Below are 21,678 nucleotides of genomic sequence, written 5' to 3' on the forward strand. Positions count from 1 at the left end.
GCTGACAGTCTGTACAGAGTCAGTGTGCGATCACACTCATCATTACAAAATTCATGACAACTCCGGGGTTACCATGCCAACGAAGCGAATTTTCATGGTGTTTTAGGCGATATTTTGAATTCTCTGTATAATTTGCCGAGGAGAAAAATTCGCAAATTGTACAGAGAATTCAAAAAGTTGAGCAGCAGCAGGAGCTCAATCAAAAATGTCGTCGTCATCAGCGACAAGTATCGTTGAGTTTTCCTTAAAACTCATTTCATCTCGAGCAAAACCAAAGCAAAATACCGATGGAGAAAGGAAATGCCAAGCAGAATATTGAAAATTTTGTGGCAAAATTGTGCGGCAAAATATCGATGTAGGCCGAGCAAATTTGGGCCATGACTACTTGGCGGTGAAGGGTGTCCGATTTTGGGCGAAAATGATTTGGCAGCACTGCATGTGGCAGCCGCTCGCTGTACAAGTCAGACCAAGAGTACATAACCCTGTACTCTTGCAGTCTTGGTCAGACGAAAAGGGGTTGTCTTAAAGACACGCTATGGATGCCATCAAGAGTCCATAACCCCACTACATGTAGTTTTATGGACTCTTGATGGCATGGACGTGCCTGCAAAAGTGTATGTGACCATTGTGCATGTGGGAAGGCCATGACTACCCACCACGCCCGCTGACCCCCCATACCTGGCAAGATACACGACTCAGTCTCTTGCCAAGGTACAGCACAATCATGCAGCCAACTTTCTTATCATTCTTGTGCATGCCACATGGGGGATCTAATGTTCATCCTCAAGACTAGACTGAGCTGCGGGTATGATACATACTGTCATGTGACCAGCAGCAGTGGCTGAGATCATTGTGTACAGACATTAAAATAATATTATTATTTTAGGTGAATGCGCAAACTGCATGCATGGCACAGCCGCACCTGGAGACTTGAATGGGCAGGTGAATGGGTAAACTGCACGCATGGCATAACCACGTCTGGGGAGTAGGAGTAGCGTGGATAGCTGTGCTGCACACACACACACACATAGCACAGCTGTGGTGACGGTCAGAGTATCACCAGCGCCGACAGCCTCATTGATGCAATCTGCTGAGCACGATGGAAACGGCCCAGCGCAGTGCTCATGCACAATGAGCAGCATTATGCAGCGGCAACACTGACAGCAGTACCTGGGCCAAGACATTTTGTTCAGCAGCAAGAGAGTGGGACAAACTGTCGCCAGCCGCGTACACTCATAAATTAACAATAGCAGCAATGTTATAAGTTCATCAACACGTCCTCCAATGCCTAGCTAGCCTCCAGGTGAAACTGTCAAGTAGAGATACACATCACTCTGCTGATGAGTGACGGTGGCGAACTTGGACGTATCCCAACTTCAAGAACACACGAATCTACGTCACATACACGCACAAGCACACACAAGCACACACACACTCTCTCTCTCCATCTGTGTGTGTGTGTGTGTGTGTGTGTGTGTGTGTGTGTGTGTGTGTGTGTGTGTGTGTGTGTGTGTGTTAGGTATCAATACAACTACTCTGCGAGGTCACACTTCAATACACCTACTTTGCGAGGTCCCACTTCCTCGTGCCGAGGTGAGGTTATCAACACCTCTACTAGATCTGCTGGACCTGTTGGTCGGTGGAATCGCGAGATGCGCCCACAACAATCACCGCGTCAGTGATTTTATCTCCTTTCTCGTCACTATCTGCCGCCATGTATGCGTTGTCATCGTCAGGGGATGGTTCGGAGTAGGCTGGAGTGGTGTCAACGGCTGCACTACCGTCACAAGGAGGCTCCCCCGGCAGAGTGCCGCGTGGAGTGGTGCGGCAGTCTCCATCCGTGCTGCAAGGCGGGGCCGGCGGCGCGTGCTGGCTCTGGGGCGAATCCGCACAGTCGTTGCTCTGCACTCTCTCCAGCGGACACCTTCGATCGATGATGCTGCGCAAGGAAGGATGTAGCAAAGTGTCGTCAATCGACACCGTGGAGATATCCGAGCTCACCGACGGCGTTTTGCATCTCATAGCATAGCTGGTATCGTCCGATCTTGCATCGGCGTTCACCAGCTGCTTACGGTGTTCACCACTGGGCTGACGGAGGGTGCCTGTGCCGGATGAGTAGTTTGTGGTGCGCTTGGACTTGCTGTCTCTGGCTGCTTGCGACGTGGCCAGCAGCACATGGAACGCAAAGATGCCGACGCCCTGCATGGTGTTCAGCAGTGCGAACATATACTGCAGGGCCACGGTGCTGGGAGCGATCATCACCAGGGCGCCGAAGAGCCACGTCAGGCCCAGCAGGAACGTCATGGAGCAGACCAGCTTGGTCAGGATCCACACGCGCCGCCTCTCACCGCCCGTGCACTTGTAGTGCTTGCGAACTTTCTCGGCCGCCACGGACACGATGAATCCGTTCACCGCAAACATGACGACCAGGGGAGCGATGAACGTCGCGTAGAATGACGTGCGGTCCACGAGAAAGCATAGCTGACCGTCGTCGCTGCCGTAGCTTTGAGTTCCAAATATGGCTAGGTTCAAGCCGACGAGCGCGGCACATGCAAGGCTCACCGTGACGATGGCACGCGCCAGAAACTGCTCGCCCACTTGGACGAGCACCGTCACAAGACGGCGGTAGAGATGATACGCCAGTACCAGCATGAATCCAAACGACATCAGCAGCCAGAAATGCAAGCACAGGGCAATGCTGAGGCACGAGGCTCGACTCCGTTCACCCGAGCCCGTTGCATTCACCATGTACAAGATCAGCACGGCCGAGAGAGAAACAGACAGGCACAACGTTAGCTGGTGCTGGACAGTGCCTCGCTGTCGTTTTATCGACAGAATTAGCACGATGGTCAGCACGAGACAGCCGATGGACAGACTGCAGCCAATGAGGGAGATCAAGAACAGGGCCTGTTCATTGCCGGCTGATAAATCAATTGATCTGCTACCGGGAGGTGTGACAAGTACTGCGAAGTGCGTCAAGTGATTGCATTCACAGTGAGCTAAAGTCTCTCCACCATCACCTTGCGTGATGTTCACAAGTCGGCAGCCATCTTGTCTCCATGACGATGACGTCTTGTTCCAGTAGCTGCAGGTGAGATTCCTGTCCTCCAGATCATCACTTGGCAGATGAACAGGCATTGTCATTTGTACTTGACTCAGACCCAGCTGCAAGCTGTCATCTCTGCTGCCCACACTGGCTGCTACAATGGACGTCGCAACTTGATCATTGCTGCCAACGGCATTGCTGCTGTTCAAATGCTCATCAGCCGGAAAGGACAGAAGTGAGATCTGCGGCACGCGGCATTTAAACGTTGTCGGCGGTGACGTTTCAGCATCCTTTGCCTGCTGCACGGCTGCAGATGGGAACGTAAACCTCAAGCTATTCCCAGGTGTATTCGCCGTGGCTGCGGTGTTGCCGTTGGTTGCATTCGCTGCTCTCACTGCCGTGATGTCCAGCGATCGTTTGGCACTCTCAGTAGCGTTCCTGGGAAGATCCTCCACGGTGAATGCATAGCTTTCGCCCACTTTCGGGCACACGGCGGTCATGACAACGGACTTTGATTGCAGCATGAACGTCTGGTCTTCTCGCGACAGCTGCAGCGCTTTGGCGATGTTGTCTATGGACGTTCGCAGGCCTTGCTTCTTGTTAAGCTTCTCGAGTTTAGCAGGAGGAGAATCGGCAGCGCTGGGTGCCAGGATCGGCGATGCTTGCAAGATGTCGAATACGTTCAGGAAGGAAGAAAACGAATCCAGGAGGAATTTCTCGCTTGCAGCGCTGCCTGCAAGCAGACTGACCATAGAGTTGGAAAGCATAGACACCGTGTCCAGTAGCAGATCTGCTTCCACACTTGTCACCGTGGTGCCATTCTCACCGTTGAAGATGCTCTTGGCCACGACGATCTGCACACACACGGCAATCAATGTGTGCTTTCCCGCCAGTCCCCGGAAGTGGCGTTGTATTTGCCGGGTTCTGGCGCTGGCGTACGCGCAGTTGTCCACTTGAGGACTCTCCCATCGTGCAGTGTTTCCGACCCTGGAACACTTCCGCTCAGCAAGGACAACAGGTTCACCAGCCACCAACACTGGGCATACAATTGTTCTTTTGACACCAGCTACTGTCACAGGCCACACAAACTTTCCTTGAAGACCATCAATGGTTGCTTCAGAACACATCTGAACTTGAGGAGCTGTAGTTGTGCCAGGACTGTTAGTAGACGGAGGCTGACAGGATGCAGCAGGACCTGACCATGTACCATCATCCTGACATACTCGCTGATGACTGCCACTCACCCACAACCAGTTGTCAGGGCAACGTGTCGTGGTCACATTTAAATAGCCATTACCACCAGATTGTTCCAGCAGTAAGTTGCTAGGCAACGTCAACAGTGGACAGATTGGGCCTACCCAGAAAACACACAAAACAAGCACACGTGATGTCCTACATGATGCAACATTTATGATGTCATACATGACGTCATCCCATAAGTGTGACGCCCACCAATAAAAGGACTAAGAACTAAGAAAAGTAGGTTGTAAAAATGTAAGGCACCGCACAAGATTGTGCTTCATCATACTTACTTATTACTTAATAGTCATATGACAAATTGGGAACTTAACAGGACTCTGTCTAACCACGTTCACGCCTTGAACACTCTACAATGTTCCTTGTATGCAATAAGCTGCAGCGCTAGGTGAACAGGCAGTAAGGTAATGGAGGCATGCACAGTTCCTGCACTGCTACCCCACTACAGCTACACACTGGTGAACAAACGGTTACCAGGAATGACTGGCATTATACTGACATACTAGAGTGACACGAGTCATGGTGTGAGTGAGAGAGAGAGAGAGAAAGAGAGAGAGAGAGAGAGAGAGAGAGAGAGAGAGAGCACAGACACACACACACACACACAGTACGTATGCTTGTGTGAGAGAGACTGGCAAGTTTGGTTTTCGACCAGAACTACTTACGCGTATTGCAGTATCTTCCAGTGTAACCCAGTACACATTGGCAGCCAGTTCCCCCGTCGCACTGTGCACCATTCTGACACCGGCATTTATTTGTACAACCTGCTCCCCAAGCACCTGGTGAACATTCTGTCAACAGAACAGCAGAGCAGACATGCATTCATACAACCAATATGGCAAAGGTCATTCTCTTTTACTCTCCTGTTTGGTGAACTTTGGTAGATTTGCCCTTTTTGTCCACCGAAAATGATAGTAAAAGGCGCATGGAGACAATAATCTTAATAATGCAATGAATATAACTAAATGCGCACTCATATCACAACCATGGGGACGAATAATGTATTCCAGAACGTTTTCTTGTCACAATTATCAATGGAATTCGCGACTAAAGAGAATGATGAAACTACAATAGGATTTATACACTTGGAGTGAAACAGCGAGGATACAAGCATAGTAAGAAAAATAGCACTAACCTAGTAACAATTTGCACAGGTAATGAAAACTATAGGTGAGGTGAGAAATGATAGGAAATTCAGCAAGTGCAGTGTGACAATGGACATGCATGTGCACGTGTGTGTGAGTGCGAATTTACTGGAATAGCGTATTAAGTGCGGTGACATTTTCTTTTTGTTTACAAAGATTTGGATCACGAATGCGAATGTAGACTGCTTCTAGAATTTTCAACTGCTTGAAACTACTTGCAGAACGAACAACACTGAACCAAGAATCATCATAACTTTCACGACACACGGGGTTAGACAACAAATGCAATTTAATTGCCGATGTATTCTTCTTCTTCTCACCGCCTCCGCCTTCACTGGGTCTCTGACCGCCACCGTCCTTCACACCATTTGCACCATCATCGTCATCATCGTCCTCTTCATCACCAAGTGTATAAATCCTATTGTAGTTTCATCATTCTCTTTAGTCACGAATTCCATTGATAATTGTGACAAGAAAACGTTCTGGAATACATTATTCGTCCCCATGGTTGTGATATGAGTGCGCATTGAGTTATAATTATTCATTCCATTATTAAGAAAATGATAGTGTCTGCCTTTTTTTTGCTGCATCCCTCGCTGGTTCCATTTGTCGCGAAACATGGACATACCCTTTACATAAACCACTCGAAGCAGACCATATTTTCCTTAGTGCCCAATTTTCTTGTGAATCAAGACTGAAGCATATTTAGGGACCATCGCAAAAGTTCGCAGAAGCCCCCGAAACGAAGACCGTGAGTTTCGGGCCTGACCCCCCTCCCTCCCCCCTCAAACGACACGACAGTCACAACATGGGCTTCATTTTTTCACTTGGATGCTCACACATAATAATTATTATAATATACTACACAAGCATTGTTGTATCAGTGTGTAACAATGTACAGCACTTTATAAATGCAGCGATGATATCACCTTGCAGTGGGTGATCTAAGAACGAGAACAGCTAGAGCTATGCAGTTGTATCCTTTGAGCATTACAATGAACGTTGATTGGTGTATAATTGCTTTCACATTCAAGCGATCTACGCCGGCTGTGATGGCATGCTAATCCTACAGCTCCTATAATTATGTCGTCAATACTTTTTTGAATTGAAGCCCGGTTTGCGATTATCGCACCGACTCCCTCCCCCCCCCCCCCCCCCCCAAACGTATGCTCTTCGTTTCAGGGGCTTCTGCGAACTTTTGCGATGGTCCCTTACAAGGGGAGAGTGATAATATAGGTGAGTCGGAGTGTATGCCTGTAGCAGTAGTGTGCCGTGAAAGTGTCTTGCGTACAGCGTCAGCAGAAATATACAAGCGATAAATATACAAACGCATCGAAATAAGCTCCCAAGGAGTAGCGAAGAATCAAAGAGAAGCAAGAAGAGCACCAAGTTGTGGAACTAAAACAGCTCCACGTGCATGTAGCTGAAAAGGTGACACATAAAGATACGCACGGTGCAACGAGTCCAACTGTGAGCATGAACATGGATAGTGAAGGCCATCAAAGATGCCGATAGTCGTACACACAGTCCGTGTTGGATGTCGGTGCGTGTGCAAGCCAAAGTGCATTGGTTCAAACTGAATCAAAGGGTGCCCGGAACGGAAACATTAGAAATGCAACGAAGTGCAAGGTGAGAAAAGGGGTGCCCAGAATTGAACCTTAGAAATGCAACGAAGTGCAAAGTGAAAAAGAGGTGTCACAAAGGGATGCGAGTGATTGAACGTACAAATCATGCACTGCACAAGGATACATGTATATGTAGCTGTGAATTCTTGGTTATATACATGCATTGTGCTCGTGACTACGAATAAATCCGATCGCATTCGCGACACCATTTAACACGAACATGAACATGTATATACAGTGGAGATTGGATATAACGACACTGCTTCGGGAGAAAGCAAAATGTCGCTATATCGGTGTCGCTAAACCCGACCTTCACATTTTAGTATGCAATATTACAGAAATGTATTGCAGATATGCATGTGCATAATATAATGCATACCGTAATGTCGCGTATAAAAGCAGGTGCTTACGGTCGTATAAGCCGAGGTTCAAACCATGCTTCCATTCAAAACATGCTTCTATGTCAACATCATCAGTCTACACTGTGCAATGTATACTGCCACGTACGTACTTGCACATGTACTTTGCAGAGAGCGGCTTCTATTCAAATTGTGCTTCTGTGTCACGGCGCGCTTCGAAAAATCGGCTTCTATCCGAGTCATGCTTTTATACGCGACACTACGGTATGCCATATTATGATAATGGATTTCAGATGTGTATGTGCATGTGTTTTGCATGCATTGTTCAAAGTTAAGTCATCGCATACCACTGCACTGCGGCTACAGTGTGAAATGTAAAGCACACATTGAGTGACCCAGAGGTCCGGGCACGTGGCACAGCCATATTCCAGACATACCAGTCTGCCTGATACAAGACTCAAGAGGAAAGTCGTTATATTCTACACTTTTTTTCAGGTCTTCGGGCACCCAAAAAGTGTCAGTAAATTCGATATGTCGCTATTTTCGAGGTCGTTATACCCGATCTATAATGTACAGGAAGGACTTGCTAAACGACTTGGGCAACAGACTCTTGTCGCTAAACTCGATTTGTCGTTATATCCAATCTCCACTGTACAACGAGAGAGAGGGAGAGAGGGGGGCGGGGTAGAAAGAGCAAGATAATGTGTGTGTGTGCGTGCCATACACCGCGATGGTTTGTCCTCCCATGACGTCCAGGCCCGCATTGGCAAGGCATCCAAAGCCTTTGGTAGTTTGAAGCAAGCCGTGTTCGAGAACACTGAGTCTGCAGTGTCGTCGTCGCGTGTATGTTGCCGTAGTGCTCTCTACCCTCCTGTACGGCGCGGAGACCTGGACAACGAAGACTCCGGACCTATGGCACCTCAACCTCTTCCACCATCAATGTGTCAGATCTATCGTTGGAGTGTCGCGACGGCAGCAACAATGGGAGACCCACGCAACGTCCTCAGCAATTGCTAAGACCCTTGGAGTGCCTGAGGACATTGGTCACATCGTACGGGAACGGCGTTTGCGCTGGCTTGGACACGTGGCACGGATGGAAGATCACCGGTTGCCCAAGTGTGTTCTCTTCGGTGAACTGCCTGCCCCGCGCCCCTCGCATGGTCCACGCAAGAGGTGGAGGGACGTCGTTATGGATGACTTTGCGTCGGTTGAGCCACCGATACCAACATGTGGATGGTACGATGCAGCCCAGAACCGTCCGGAGTGGCGTGCCATTGCCCGTCGACCACCCAAGGCACCCTCTGCTGCTGGCTACGGTTGCGCCTGCGGCCGCATGTTCCGTCGAAGCGGCGACCTGAAACGCCATCAGTCATTCTGTCGTGGACTGGAGAAATAACAATGCGCCATCATTGCTACGCAATGGGCAAGGTCAAGGTCAAGGTCAAGGTGTGTGTGTGTGTGTGTGTGTGTGTGTGTGTGTGTGTGTGTGTGTGTGTGCAACCGTCATCTTAGTGCGTCTGGGTACAAGCGGCATAAGTGCAGTGCGGCCCGTCAACTTCCTGTCAGCCAACAGCCTGGTGCAAAGTCGTGTCAACGTTGTGGTAGATGGTTCAAGAGTGCTGGTGGGCTGAAGGCACATAAGTGCCCTCTCACAGGTTCCTCCCAACAGCCTTCGGACTCTGTCGATCCTGCACCTCGCCTAGTGCTTCAACACCAACATTGTTGCCCATTCCACTGCCCGTCATGTAACCGGTGCTTTCGATCTGCTGCTGGATTTAAACGGCACAATTGCGCGCGTGGCAAGCGAGGGAGCGTCTTGAGTTCAAATTCTGCTGTGCGTGCGGCGAGAGATATCGCAGACAGCAGGATCTGCAGCGGCATGAGGCCAGATGTTCTGCCGCGACGCCGTGATGCTACCCCTTTGTTCCCTCCTCATGAGGGCAGCTTAGCCGTTTAACGGCAGCTGTTTGTCAAGGTCAAGGTGTATGTGTGTGTGTGAGTGAATGTGTGTGTGTGTGTGTGTGTGTGTGTGTGTGTGTGTGTGTGTGTGCATACGCATATGTGTGTGTGGGGGGGGGGGGGGAGACGGTATACAAACTTACTCTTCTCACACGCAGCTCCAAAGGTACCTGGTCGACACTGGCAGACCGAGGTACCGGGAGTACACTCCGCACCATTCTTGCACGAGCAGTGTACGAAACAGCCTGGTCCGGAGTAGCCAAATGCACATGCTGTCATACAGGAACACAGAAAAGAGGAGAGTATTGAAAAAAGATGAGAACACGATAGAATGCACTCAAGTTCTGTACGGCGCCACTGCTTGGCATTCCCTGCTTAGTAAATCTGCTGTACAGACACTAGAAATACATCATAAACGTGTGTTGAAAATTATTTTTCGTAAACCCACTCTTTTCCCCTCTACTGATCTATATAGTTTGGCCTCCACCAGCCCCATCTCTATCCTGTCGCAGAGACAGTCATGCGTTCTGGTCCATCGTATTAAACTGAACATTGTCCCTGAACATATCACCAAGTATAATTGGTTTACTTTCGCACGGGACACTCGCAATGGCATAGTACTTCCCAGAGCTTTGTCAACTATGTTTACCAAATCTCCTATCTTCTCTGCATACTCGTATTGGCTCAAGCTGCCCATGGAAATGAAGACAATATCCAATATTAGACAGTTCATAGACCATGTTAAATGTCATGCCACGTTGTAGGCTCGCTCGCCTCTTTTGCTAGCTTATCTCGCCGCTCTCCACCATGGTCAACATAGTGATACATTTCACCCCGCTGATGCATTATTTTCTTCCGATTATCATCTTCTTTCCTTCATTCTTTTTTTTTTTCTTCTTCTTCTCTTGCCATGGCTGGCTAACGCCCCCTCCTTTGCATTGGCTTCTGCCATTGGACGGTGAAATAATAATAATAATAATAATAATAAGTAGGGTGCTCCAATTCTCAAAGAGTGCTCAATACCTGTATTTAACTGCTAAGCATATGTATACGGCACTGAGAACTTTCCACACAGTAGAGAGAGGTGTTTGTGTGTGTGTTTGTGTGTGTGGGGGGGGGGGGGGCTGTATTTCCATTGTGCATGTGGTTCCTCAGTGATAGCAAACAATCAAGAACGCAATGAGTGTAAATGAAGTCAATGGACCGTATGCGTGTTGTCTCCACTGGAGACCGGGGGTTTTGTGTTCGTTCCCAGCAACATAATAGTAACCACAATTACAGTGCCACGGCCTGCTGGTTTACTATCTCTGGTACACTCTGAACGGCACATTTCTGCTCCTCTTCTTTGGGTAGACGGGGAGAGATGTTGATGCTTGCATTGCTTGCGCGCCCACCGGCAATGCTTCGCAAAGCCCTCAGTCGCGTCAACGACTGGGCGCTATGTCGTGTTAAAAAAAACTCAACATTCTTGTTGCTTAGTTAGACTGTGTGTTTTTCCCCGCATCCATAGGAATACCGCCACCCTCAAGGATCAATGCATCACACGCAAAGTGACACGAAAACTACGCGACAGCTAGCCGTAATAAGTTGATACTAGACACCCTTAGCAAACAACGGTAACGGTATTTTCTACGGTACTCGTACCTGGATCCCAAATATAGCGTTGAAGCTGCAGCGTAAAACCGTTATGGGTGCTGTTTTATCGTTGCGACCAACGATAATGTTTTTTTGCCAAGTATTGCGTAGTGCGTACACACTTCGCCATATATCGCGTAAATGGCTGTTCCGCGCGAAACTTGGCATGTGGCGCAGACCAGGAATCGTGACAAATATGTATCGAATCAAAAATCCATGCAGCTCAGTGGACTACCATTGAAATTGCCGACGAGGCCAGCTTCTAGTTTCATTTCTTCCGTGCCTCCTGTCACGTTCCTTGTCGTTCTTGAGCCTTGAGCTTACTCAGCCATGTCGTCGACAGCCCAGTCATCAGCATCTGCGTCGCGGAGCAGGTTTGTTGCCGAAGACGAGCTAAAGCTACTCCGCGAGGCCCTGGCACAGGACTCACCTTTCACAAGGGGGTGCAAGGGGTGGGACTCTGTGGCGGCGAACTTGAAGGCCAGCACGGGCAAGTGTTTCACGGCAAGGCTGTGCATAGAAAAACACTTGCCCTTGTCAAGGATTTCAGGGTTCGCGACAATCGCCTGAAAGTGAAGTAAGCACCTGAAGTCTTGACCGTTTTCTGTCAACAGTATGTACCTGAAGTGTTATGTTTCTGTATTACTGTGTTGCATTTGGAACCCTTCGTTCTAATAAGCTGCGTGACCTTTGTTTGTTCATTGTTTTTTATACTTCAGGATTGGCACACTGGTTGTAGGTAGAAGCCTGATTGTTGCTCTGTGTTTTACATGTACATGTTTATCACAGGACCGGTATTGAGGAGGCGTACGATGAGCGAGCTCACATCCTGCAAGAGCTTCTTGAGCTGCAGGATGTGGAGCTCGCCAGAAAGGAGCAGAGTGCGGAGGAGAAGAAGAAAGATGAAGAGGATGTGTTGCTTGCTAAAGCCCAGCGTGACGCTGCTATGCAGACCCTGGGCCAAACGCAAGCAGCTGCAGCGCAAGCCAAAAAGAGTAAGTTGTATAATCATTTGTTCATGTAAATACAGCACAGTCACTGCATCTCAGTTCAATTCCCAAGACGATTTCATAGCTAGCTTTATACTAATCAAATAAGCTCAAACTGAATGAAATAAGTACCAGTACATCAATATTTTAATACCAGTCTCCATCTATTTACTAGGACGGTGAGCATTTGACTGAAGATGATACTGATGCCAGCTTCACCTCGGCCAAAGTACTCACGCAGCTCCAAATGACGCTGGGGATGGGCCATGCGATGAAGCAGAATACAAGCCCTCGAGTCCACTCCATTTGGTCCTATTCGGAGCTGAAAACTCCCTGTCGATGCGAATGCCAAGAGCTTCGCATAAAACGGGCAAATCGGCTTTCATGAAACGGAAAGATTCATGGAAGTTTAATTCCGGGAGGCTATCGAATGAGGACATTCTCATCCGACGAGCAGCCGCAGCATCGGCCAAATCCTGCTCTATTTCCATATACTTGAGAAGCAGAACGTCCTCGATGTCTTCATCGTCAGGATCTAACAAAAACAGCTCCTCCAGATCACGCAAGTCGTAATCCATCTGCAGACAGCTTGAAAGACGTGTTGAAAAACACGGGACTTCCAACAAGCTAGGGAGAGGGAAGACGTGTTGAAAAACACGGGACTTCCAACAAGCTGACAAGAATGGACGTAAACAAAACCTGTTGCTGTCTTTGCACTATTTGCTATGTTCTTGAAAACAAGAAAACATGTTTTCACATATTCGCGCTCCACTTCCAGCATGCAGGGCGTTTTACCGTATTGCACTACACCCTACTCGCGTCCCTAGTACTGTACTACACCCATGACAACAGTGTACTAAAATACCGTGCATCTTGCTAAAGGTCTAAATCAAATCACGGTACTTTTTCCTTTACGGTAATACCGTTACAAAATAACGTTGTTTGCTAAGGGTGTCTACTAGTAACCCAGACTTCCCCGCACGCACACTAGCACACGCATGCGTGTACCTACATACACCCATCTCCACACACATCTCTATCCGGCTGTCCACTTTCATTTCTCTCGGCGTATTTTTCTTCTCCTTTTTTCACGTGGACAATCAACCATCACATGTACCAGAGCTCAATAGAGACAGAAGGGGAAAGGTTAGCACTACATTGCTGCCCTGTACGCGAACTGTTCTATTATTATTATTACGGTAAAACACTTAAGTCTGTGGACAGCAACTGTTTCGCTCTGTTAGAGCTCATCAGCACAGCTCAGAGGACCGAAGCGCAGCTCTTCGCAATGAAATACGTTTCCGTAAAGCAAAGCATTTTTTATTACTGTAAAACATGTAATTTTCGGCGTAACTTTAATTTCGGTGATTTCGGTAGAGAAACCAGGCACCTAAATTAAAATTACACCTAAAAGGCACTAGGGTATGCACTGTATGTGGAGGGAACGCTGGTCACCTAATTCTAGATTACACCTGAAACCTGGCAGGTCCCTGGCACCGAAATTTTAATGCACCTAAAATTACATGTTTTACAGTATTAAATTTATCAGTAGTAGCAGTAACCCAAAACAATCCAGCTTGTGGCTGACTTGGCCACTTGAAACCTGACCGGAAACAAGGAGCTGAAAAACTTCATTCCAACTTCAACTCCAACACCTACGCTTACACACAACTATAAACAAAAGTACTGGAAAGGCGATGAATTTTCGGGACAAGCAAATTTTGCGGTTTCAAGAACTGCACTGGTTCACGATAAGAAACATTCGTGATTTGATCTCTTTATATATCTTGTACTATCTACAATCACTGCACAGAGCAGCTCGCGGTGAATTATATTCACGAATGTGTGATGGTTGCGAAAATAGCGAAATTAAATCTTTGCAGTAAAAACTTGCACAGGTGAAAACTACTGCTCACCTTCACATTTCGCCCCGGCAAAGTTGTTCAAGCAGGAACAGTAACCCGAACGAGGATCGCAAACTCCATTATTGAGACATGCGCACGGATTTGCTACACAAATAACACAAGACAAGGCACAGACACAGACACACACACAGAATCACACACACACACACACACACACACACACACACACATATGCAAGCACACACACAAGCACACACAAGCACACACATACACGCAAGCACACACACACACACATATACACGAATAATCGTCGAATATACAACCATATAACGACCCGCGCTGCTAAAAGAGAATGAGAAACAATTGTACATGTATTACTGAATGAAAGCAGGAATATCTGCTCCCTTATGCCAACATGCACTTCGTCCAAACTCTCTGGAGACACTTCTGCAGCCCAAAGGGTGCCGATAACCGGCACTCTACTGTACTGAACTGTAGGCCGTCCCCACGTGATAGTGACCAGGTGACACTAGTCACCTGGTCACCGTGCCCACAGGGTACAACTTACAGCCTGTTTGGGTGCATTCCTGTCACTCGAGTTGAACTCGAGTTGAACCTTGGTGTGAAAATTGTCGCCTGCTGGCGCGGTGACCAGGTGACTGGTGAATGCAGGAGCACGTAACCGCTTGTTCAACCATGTTCGATTGGGAATAAGGCCCGAACGCTGCATCACAGCCTTTTCGGACCAAAACCAGTCGACTCAGCGTCCAAAAGACTACAACATACGGGCCAATCGCGATCATCCGTGCTTTTATAAGAGCGAAATGACGCTTTCGGTGACATTTTGCATACAAATCCCCATCTAGTAGGGCGCAGTCACCCAGTTTCGGTGGAAGTGCGCGAGTTCGATTGGGAATAAAGGAGGAACGGAGTGTCTCAGCTTCCTCGGACCAAGACCATTCGCCTCAGCACCCCGAAGACTACAACTGGTGAAAATTTGATCTTAGGCTTAACTTCTCCTTTTTAAAAACGTTAGACTTTGTGACTCGTTAGACTTTCCGGTTTTACAGTATCCTGATTCACCGTCGTCTAGTACAAATAAATAGCAGGGACGGTGGAAGCCGGTCCGGTTGGTCAGACCATGCCCGGATCAACTCTTTGGCCACCGGAACGGGTGTTAACTGCTGGAGGCCATGTGCAGCCATCATATCATACGCAAAAAAGATAATATGCATGGCTGTGGCGTGGCCGGCCCAGGGAGTCGTACTCAAACTAGGGAGGTGACAAGGCACAGAAATCCGTGTCACAGGGGTTGACTCGCACCCGTAACCCCTCGTTGTTATTGAAGTAGATATGATACTTGGCACGTATGGAGGTAGAAGGATAGGATTCGCGTTTGACCTTTCAGACTTACGGACTGGACTGAACTATTCCAAAAATAATAAAAAATAACCTAGTTTGAGTACAACTCCCTGGGCCGGACCAATCAAATAGTTCTTCTGCCGGTCCTGAATTATAACAGGATCCTACAAATTTCACACGGAACATATCATACCACTCCGTATCAAACTGTGCCGCTCCCGACACGGCAGCAGATCAGTTAACGTCATCTTCTGCTGGCCTCCAACTTATTATTATTATTTAAATTTTGAATAGGGCAATCCCCACAGGCCGAAGGCTTTTTACAGGGTACCCTATGTGATCACGTACAGATTTGCGGAATAGTGAACACAAGGAGCAAGAGCGAATGTCAGCTGGGAGAGAACTCCAGCGGTCAGAAGCCAGAAAGCTCAAAGCAAATAAGCCATAACGATTGCGTGCTTATGATTTGTATTCACTGTTACAACAAATTAGCCCTTGCTTTCCTTTGTGCACATACCCGTATTGTGTACTATTGGGTGTATGTTGAATTCGTGATACCCGCACTTGCATGAAATGTTCCTATTACCAAGAGTAGATAAACAAGAGTGTGCAACTCCGGATCTCTCCTGCACAATCTGCAGATACCCCCGCCCATGGCGGAATTTTTTGTTGACGTCACTTTTTTCAGAAGAACGCGGATTTTGCCGCAGAGCAGTGTGAGAGCACGTGCTGGGCACCGACCTTCTAGTGTAAAGCCGGCCAAGAGCACGAGGGAAAACTTTCCGAAAGACTCGCAGCGCGTGCGTCGTCGAAAAGATTACGTCAACAAAAAATTCCGCCGTGGGCCTACCCATCCTCGAGTTGCACACTCTTGTTTATCTACTCTTGCTATTACTAAACAGGCGAGTGTGGACATAATCGTGTTTTTTAGGGTTAAATACGTACTCGTAAACTGATCAGAGAGGATACTGAAGGGAATATATTTGAAGAAGTCATGTGAAAACCGTTTCTGCTCACCTTTCGGACTGACCTGCTGTCCATCACCAGCGCTGTTGGCACTGACGACGTCGACGGCACAAGACAGCAACGACAGAGAACACGCCGACAGTACTGCAAGCAGCTGAGCTCGTGCCTTCGCCAAAGCCATGTCCAAACAAGGCACGGTCCCGCGGGGTCCAGAGGTCAAACCGAGTGTATCTCAAAGCTTGTGCATATGGGGTAAATATGGCATCCGTACTCCGCCAAACTTGTCAAAATACTCTCCGAAAAGGCTCCCAAAAGACTGCTTGCTGAATGGACCCTACAAACTGTTCACCAACTACACAGCTCACTACAAGCTTTTCGCTCTACAGTGTCGTTCTACAACTAATTCAAGCTCGCCACCTTGGAATTACACGGCCTGTTGGATTGTTCCCGTACCATGGTCCATCAGATACTTCATTGCTTGTAAAAATAAGCATGCCTGTCACTCCCAACGGCAACGCGAGCACACACTGGAACGACAAAAGAACTGTGCGGCTCTTGGAGCTTCATGCAGTCCAGCAAAGCAAGAAATTACTTTGAAAAAAGTTGGTGGTTGGTATGGCATATCATATGCCTAGGCTATGGGTCATGGGTCATGTAGATCTACGCTCGTACAGTACGAGAACTGGATCGCGACGTGTGCATGTGTGCAGCCTCCAGTATAGAGATCAACAATAGAGATCAACTCGTAGGGTGCAGGGTTCACCAACCCATGTCATGTCCCGAGCTGACCCACGGGCCCCCGCGGGGCATGCAGCCTGCAGGGTCAGAGTTCATAAACAGTTTTTTATGGACCGATATGCGATGGGCGAAATATTGGCAAAGTAAGGCTGCGTTTACACGGAGACGAAACGAAACGAAACGGAACGAAAACGGGCTGGCGCCTGGCCTCGAATCGTTTTCAAACCGTTTACACGAGTACGGCAAATCGTTTTGAACCGTTTACACGAAAACGGAAAACGGGCGATCAGGCTGGAGTTAGCAAGTGCTGGCTTGGCGCAAGGGCGGGAAGTAACAGGTAACACCAAGAGTACATAACCCCCCAAGAGTGTGCAACTCCCACATACCCTGCTGTCCCGACAGAATTTCAAGTTGACGTCATTATTTATGACGCAATGCTCCTTGCACCAGTGATTTACAACATGTGTACGGGTGTCAACGCATCACACGTTTTTCTTTGCAGTAATTTGTACAGGATCGATCGGCTTCGGTCAACCACAGGTTCCGGATTCGTCTGATAATCCGTGTACAGAGCGCATTGCATCATCAAAATGACGTCAACTTGAAATTCTGTCGGGACAGCACCCATAGTGGAGTTGCACACTCTGGGGGGTTATGTACTCTTGGTAACACGTTAGAGTTGGTAGACCCTACGTGCTGGTGCTGGTGGTCGCAAAGGTCGGGTACCGGGTATTTCCCGCGAAATAGTCCCGCGCGTTTCCGTGACCGCGCTCCGTTTCCATTCTTTTTTACTGTTTTCACCGTTTACACGAGAACGAAAACGTTTTGAAAACGTTTCAAAACACTTTGAAGTGCGTTTCCATTTCGTTCCGTTTAGGTATTGTTTTCGGGCGTTGTCGTGTAACGATAGTAGTTAACGCAACGATTTCGTTCCGTTTAGGTCCTACTTCGTTGTCGTGTAAACGCAAATCGTTTTCAATCGTTGTCGTGTAAACGCAGCCTAAGTTATCTATTTGGTGCAGCTAGCTGAGAGCCTGTTGCCGGAATGGCGGTAGCCTGTAGGGTATTTTCAAGTGCAAGAAATACGCTGCAATGGAGTTTGGAAATTCTGAAGAAATACTTATTTTTTATTTATTTTATTTTTTATTGAAAAACCAAAAACCTTCAGACATGTGAATGTGCACATGATATACACTATACAGTGTAGATCTACATTTGGCCCAGACAGATTCTGCTCCGCGCGATATTTTGCCGCAAAATGTTGCTGCGAAATCTTTGATATTTTGCCGAGCCTGGCACAAGAAACTCGATATTTTGCTCCGAAAAAAACGTGTAATTAATTATTTATCCACTTCCCGTACAATCCCGCACAACATTTCATAAAAATCGCAGGATCGGTTTCTCAACACGGGTTTCCACGCACGTGTCCCTGAGTTCTTCCAAAATCATTTCGATCCACACACAGTGTCGCTGAATGGGTGAGAAACAAGGAAATCCAAGTATCAGGCATCGATTTTACCCAACATCTCAATATTTACTCCGATTTTGCCGGCAATTTCCGGTCTTTCAATTCTTCGATATTTTGCCTAAAGAATTGCCGGCAGGATCTGTCTGGGCCTAGTGTACATACGTATGTATCGAGAAGGCAGCACAGAAACGGCAGTGGTGGTGAGGCCTAGGCCTGGGCGGATAATGCTAGTTATTTTGCGGGATAATGCTTATGGCAATGCCAGAAAAACTGTATCATAATGCTACTTATAATGCTGCTGTTCCTCTGTAATGCCAGCAATTCACCAGTAGTAAGTATGGAAAATGGCTTGGTTTGGGCAGTATTGTGCACGTTTTGTAGTTCTACGTAGACGACATGGAAAATGCTAGAAAATCATGATCATAATGCTAATTTTATTCAATCTGCGGACAGAACTGTTTCGTCCTTTGTGGACTCGTCAGCGCAGCACAGAGGAAATGAGGCCGAACCTGATAGCAATGGAAATAAAAATTTCCAATCAGGTCCGAACGTACCTTGCCAGAGTGCTCAAACTGACAAGTCAGTGAGCTCTGCATAACGCAAACAGCAAAGGCACTACCCCATGCAAGAGTGCTCAACTGCTACAAGAGCAGGAGCGAAATACTCAATCTGCGGACAGAACTGTTTCGTCCTTTGTGGACTCGTCAGCGCAGCACAGAGGAAATGAGGCCGAACCTGATAGCAATGGAAATGAAAATTTCCAATCAGGTCCGAACGTACCTTGCCAGAGTGCTCAAACTGACAAGTCAGTGAGCTCTGCATAACGCAAACAGCAAAGGCACTACCCCACGCAAGAGTGCTCAACTGCTACAAGAGCAGGAGCGAAATACTCAATCTGCGGACAGAACTGTTTCGTCCTTTGTGGACTCGTCAGCGCAGCACAGAGGAAATGAGGCCGAACCTGATAGCAATGGAAATAAAAATTTCCAATCAGTTCCAATTTCCAAATTTCCAATAATGCTAATTTTATGCTGCTCTTGCTCCATACAATCCCTTGCAGCTAGCTGTCCAGCGAGGAAAGTCTCGAGTGGAGGCCTCTTGATCTGCTCGCTCATTCGCCTGGCATTCAGTAGCACTTCATCGCCAAGGACTTCAATTCAAAACAGTTTTCACACTGCGCTTCAAACCTTTTCCCTCGTGAACTTGCTGCAAACGTATGAGCTCTGCTGCGCGTGTTCCCTTTGTGCGAGGCCCAGAAACAGCTAGTATCTCCGTACTTCGATTGGCTGGATCGATGTCGTCCAGGTCTTCTTCGCTATCGCCATCACGACTCTAACTGGAGACGATTTCTTCACCATTTTCCGCAAGTAGCAGCTAGCGCAGAAACTTCGACATCCCTGAGTGTAGGAGATGGAATCCATTCGATCAGCCCCAAAACTCTTCGTTGTGACTAGAGAGTAGAGTAGAGGAGTAGCAGGGAATATTCTACCGGAAGCCCACTGACTTCCCTGACTGCTGAAACCCTTCCTGCGCGCTACTTCTTCAAACAAGCGAGATTCTCTTGACTTAGACTTTAGTTTGGTTCCACTTCACTGCCCACGAGCGTCCATGCGACCACAACCTTTTTACAAAACATCATTTTTCTCAAAAAATGATTTTCACCCAAAGCCTGGTTTTCGCAGAAGTATTAGTTGGGCCATTTGAGTATAATGCCACTTTTGTGGAAATGTAGTGTTATAATGCTAGCATAATGGCTAAAATGCTCGTTGCAAATCACACACTATAATGCTACTTATAATGCTAGCATTATCCGCCCAGGCCTAGTGTAGTAGTGAGGCCTGGGCAGCTCATCCGACCGTGGGTCTCGGAGTCAACACTAGGCAGACGCACCAGGAGGGGGGGGGGGGGGGTGGTAGCTTAGGAGATAAGGGATGGAGCCAGCGTGATCATAGTATGTAATGCATATGCAGAAGTAATATGTAAATCTTAAAAACAATAGTGTGGTGGACCTGCGCAGAGGAAAGGCATCATGGACATGATCTACGTGTATAACTTATAAGTGAGCTAGGGCACATCGTACACACACATTATTTTGCGCATGTTCAAATAGGAGATCAACCTGATAGGCGTTCACCGGCGTTGGGTAATCCTGAAATAAAGATATTAATATTATTTAAGAAATTATTATCATACGCTCACATAAACACCACATACCAACCATGTACACATTGGTCCTTGGTAACACTGCCATCCAAATTAATGGTCACGTGTCCCCTGTGCAGGGGTCGACAGCACTGAGTTCAGCATTGGATCCAGAAAGGCCGCTCTATTTCCTGGACAGGAAATTAGTACAGCTATGCAGGTCGAAACCACGGGATGACTTGCAGCAGCGACCGCAGCCGAGACCGCAGGGCAGGGCAACCCGCTGTTTCCGGACCAAGTCTGCCGATTCAGTAGCACTTCATCGCCAAGGACTTCAATTCAAAACAGTTTTCACACTGCGCTTCAAGCCTTTTCCCTCGTGAACTTGCTGCAAACGTATGAGCTCTGCTGCGCGTGTTCCTTTTGTGCGAGGCCCAGAAACAGCTAGTATCTCCGTACTTCGATTGGCTGGATCGATGTCGTCCAGGTCTTCTTCGCTATCGCCATCACGACTCTAACTGGAGACGATTTCTTCACCATTTTCCGCAAGTAGCAGCTAGCGCAGAAACTTCGACATCCCTGAGTGTAGGAGATGGAATCCATTCGATCAGCCCAAAAACTCTTCGTTGTGACTAGAGAGTAGAGTAGAGGAGTAGCAGGGAATATTCTACCGGAAGCCCACTGACTTCCCTGACTGCTGAAACCCTTCCTGCCATGACTGCTACTTCTTCAAACAAGCGAGATTCTCTTTACTTTGGTTCCACTTCACTGCCCTCGAGCGTCCACGCGACGCAACCTTTTTACAAAACATCATTTTTCTTAAAAAAATGATTATCACCCTAAGCCTGGTTTTCGCAGAAGTATTAGTTGGGCCATTTGAGTATAATGCCACTTTTGTCGAAATGTAGTGTTATAATGCTAGCACAATGTGCTCGTTGCAAATCACACAATAATGCTAATTATAATGCTAGCATTATCCGCCCAGGCCTAGCCGCAACGTGCAAACCAATGTGGCTGCGACCTTCCTGAAGCTGATTGATCGCCATTTCAAGAACACCCCGCTCGCAAAACTGTTCAACCGCAACAATGTAAAAGTCAGCTATTGCTGCATGCCAAACGTCG

At 47.7% G+C, this 21,678-nt stretch overlaps 1 protein-coding gene across 1 annotated transcript; it reads right to left on the minus strand.

Annotated features, from left to right (window-relative positions):
* Positions 1 to 769: 769 nt before the first annotated feature.
* Positions 770 to 16,788, minus strand: LOC135810412 (adhesion G-protein coupled receptor G2-like). The gene is made up of 5 exons (XM_065323909.1): positions 16,260 to 16,788; positions 13,932 to 14,024; positions 9,535 to 9,663; positions 4,969 to 5,094; positions 770 to 4,400 (listed from the first exon to the last, which is right to left on the minus strand). Exons 1-5 carry the CDS (start codon positions 16,387 to 16,389, stop codon positions 1,615 to 1,617), a joined length of 3,264 nt encoding a protein of 1,087 aa, XP_065179981.1. The 5' UTR covers positions 16,390 to 16,788; the 3' UTR covers positions 770 to 1,614.
* Positions 16,789 to 21,678: the final 4,890 nt, after the last annotated feature.

Source organism: Sycon ciliatum, chromosome 1, assembly GCF_964019385.1.
Source record: "Sycon ciliatum chromosome 1, ocSycCili1.1, whole genome shotgun sequence".
Classification (NCBI taxonomy): domain Eukaryota; kingdom Metazoa; phylum Porifera; class Calcarea; order Leucosolenida; family Sycettidae; genus Sycon; species Sycon ciliatum.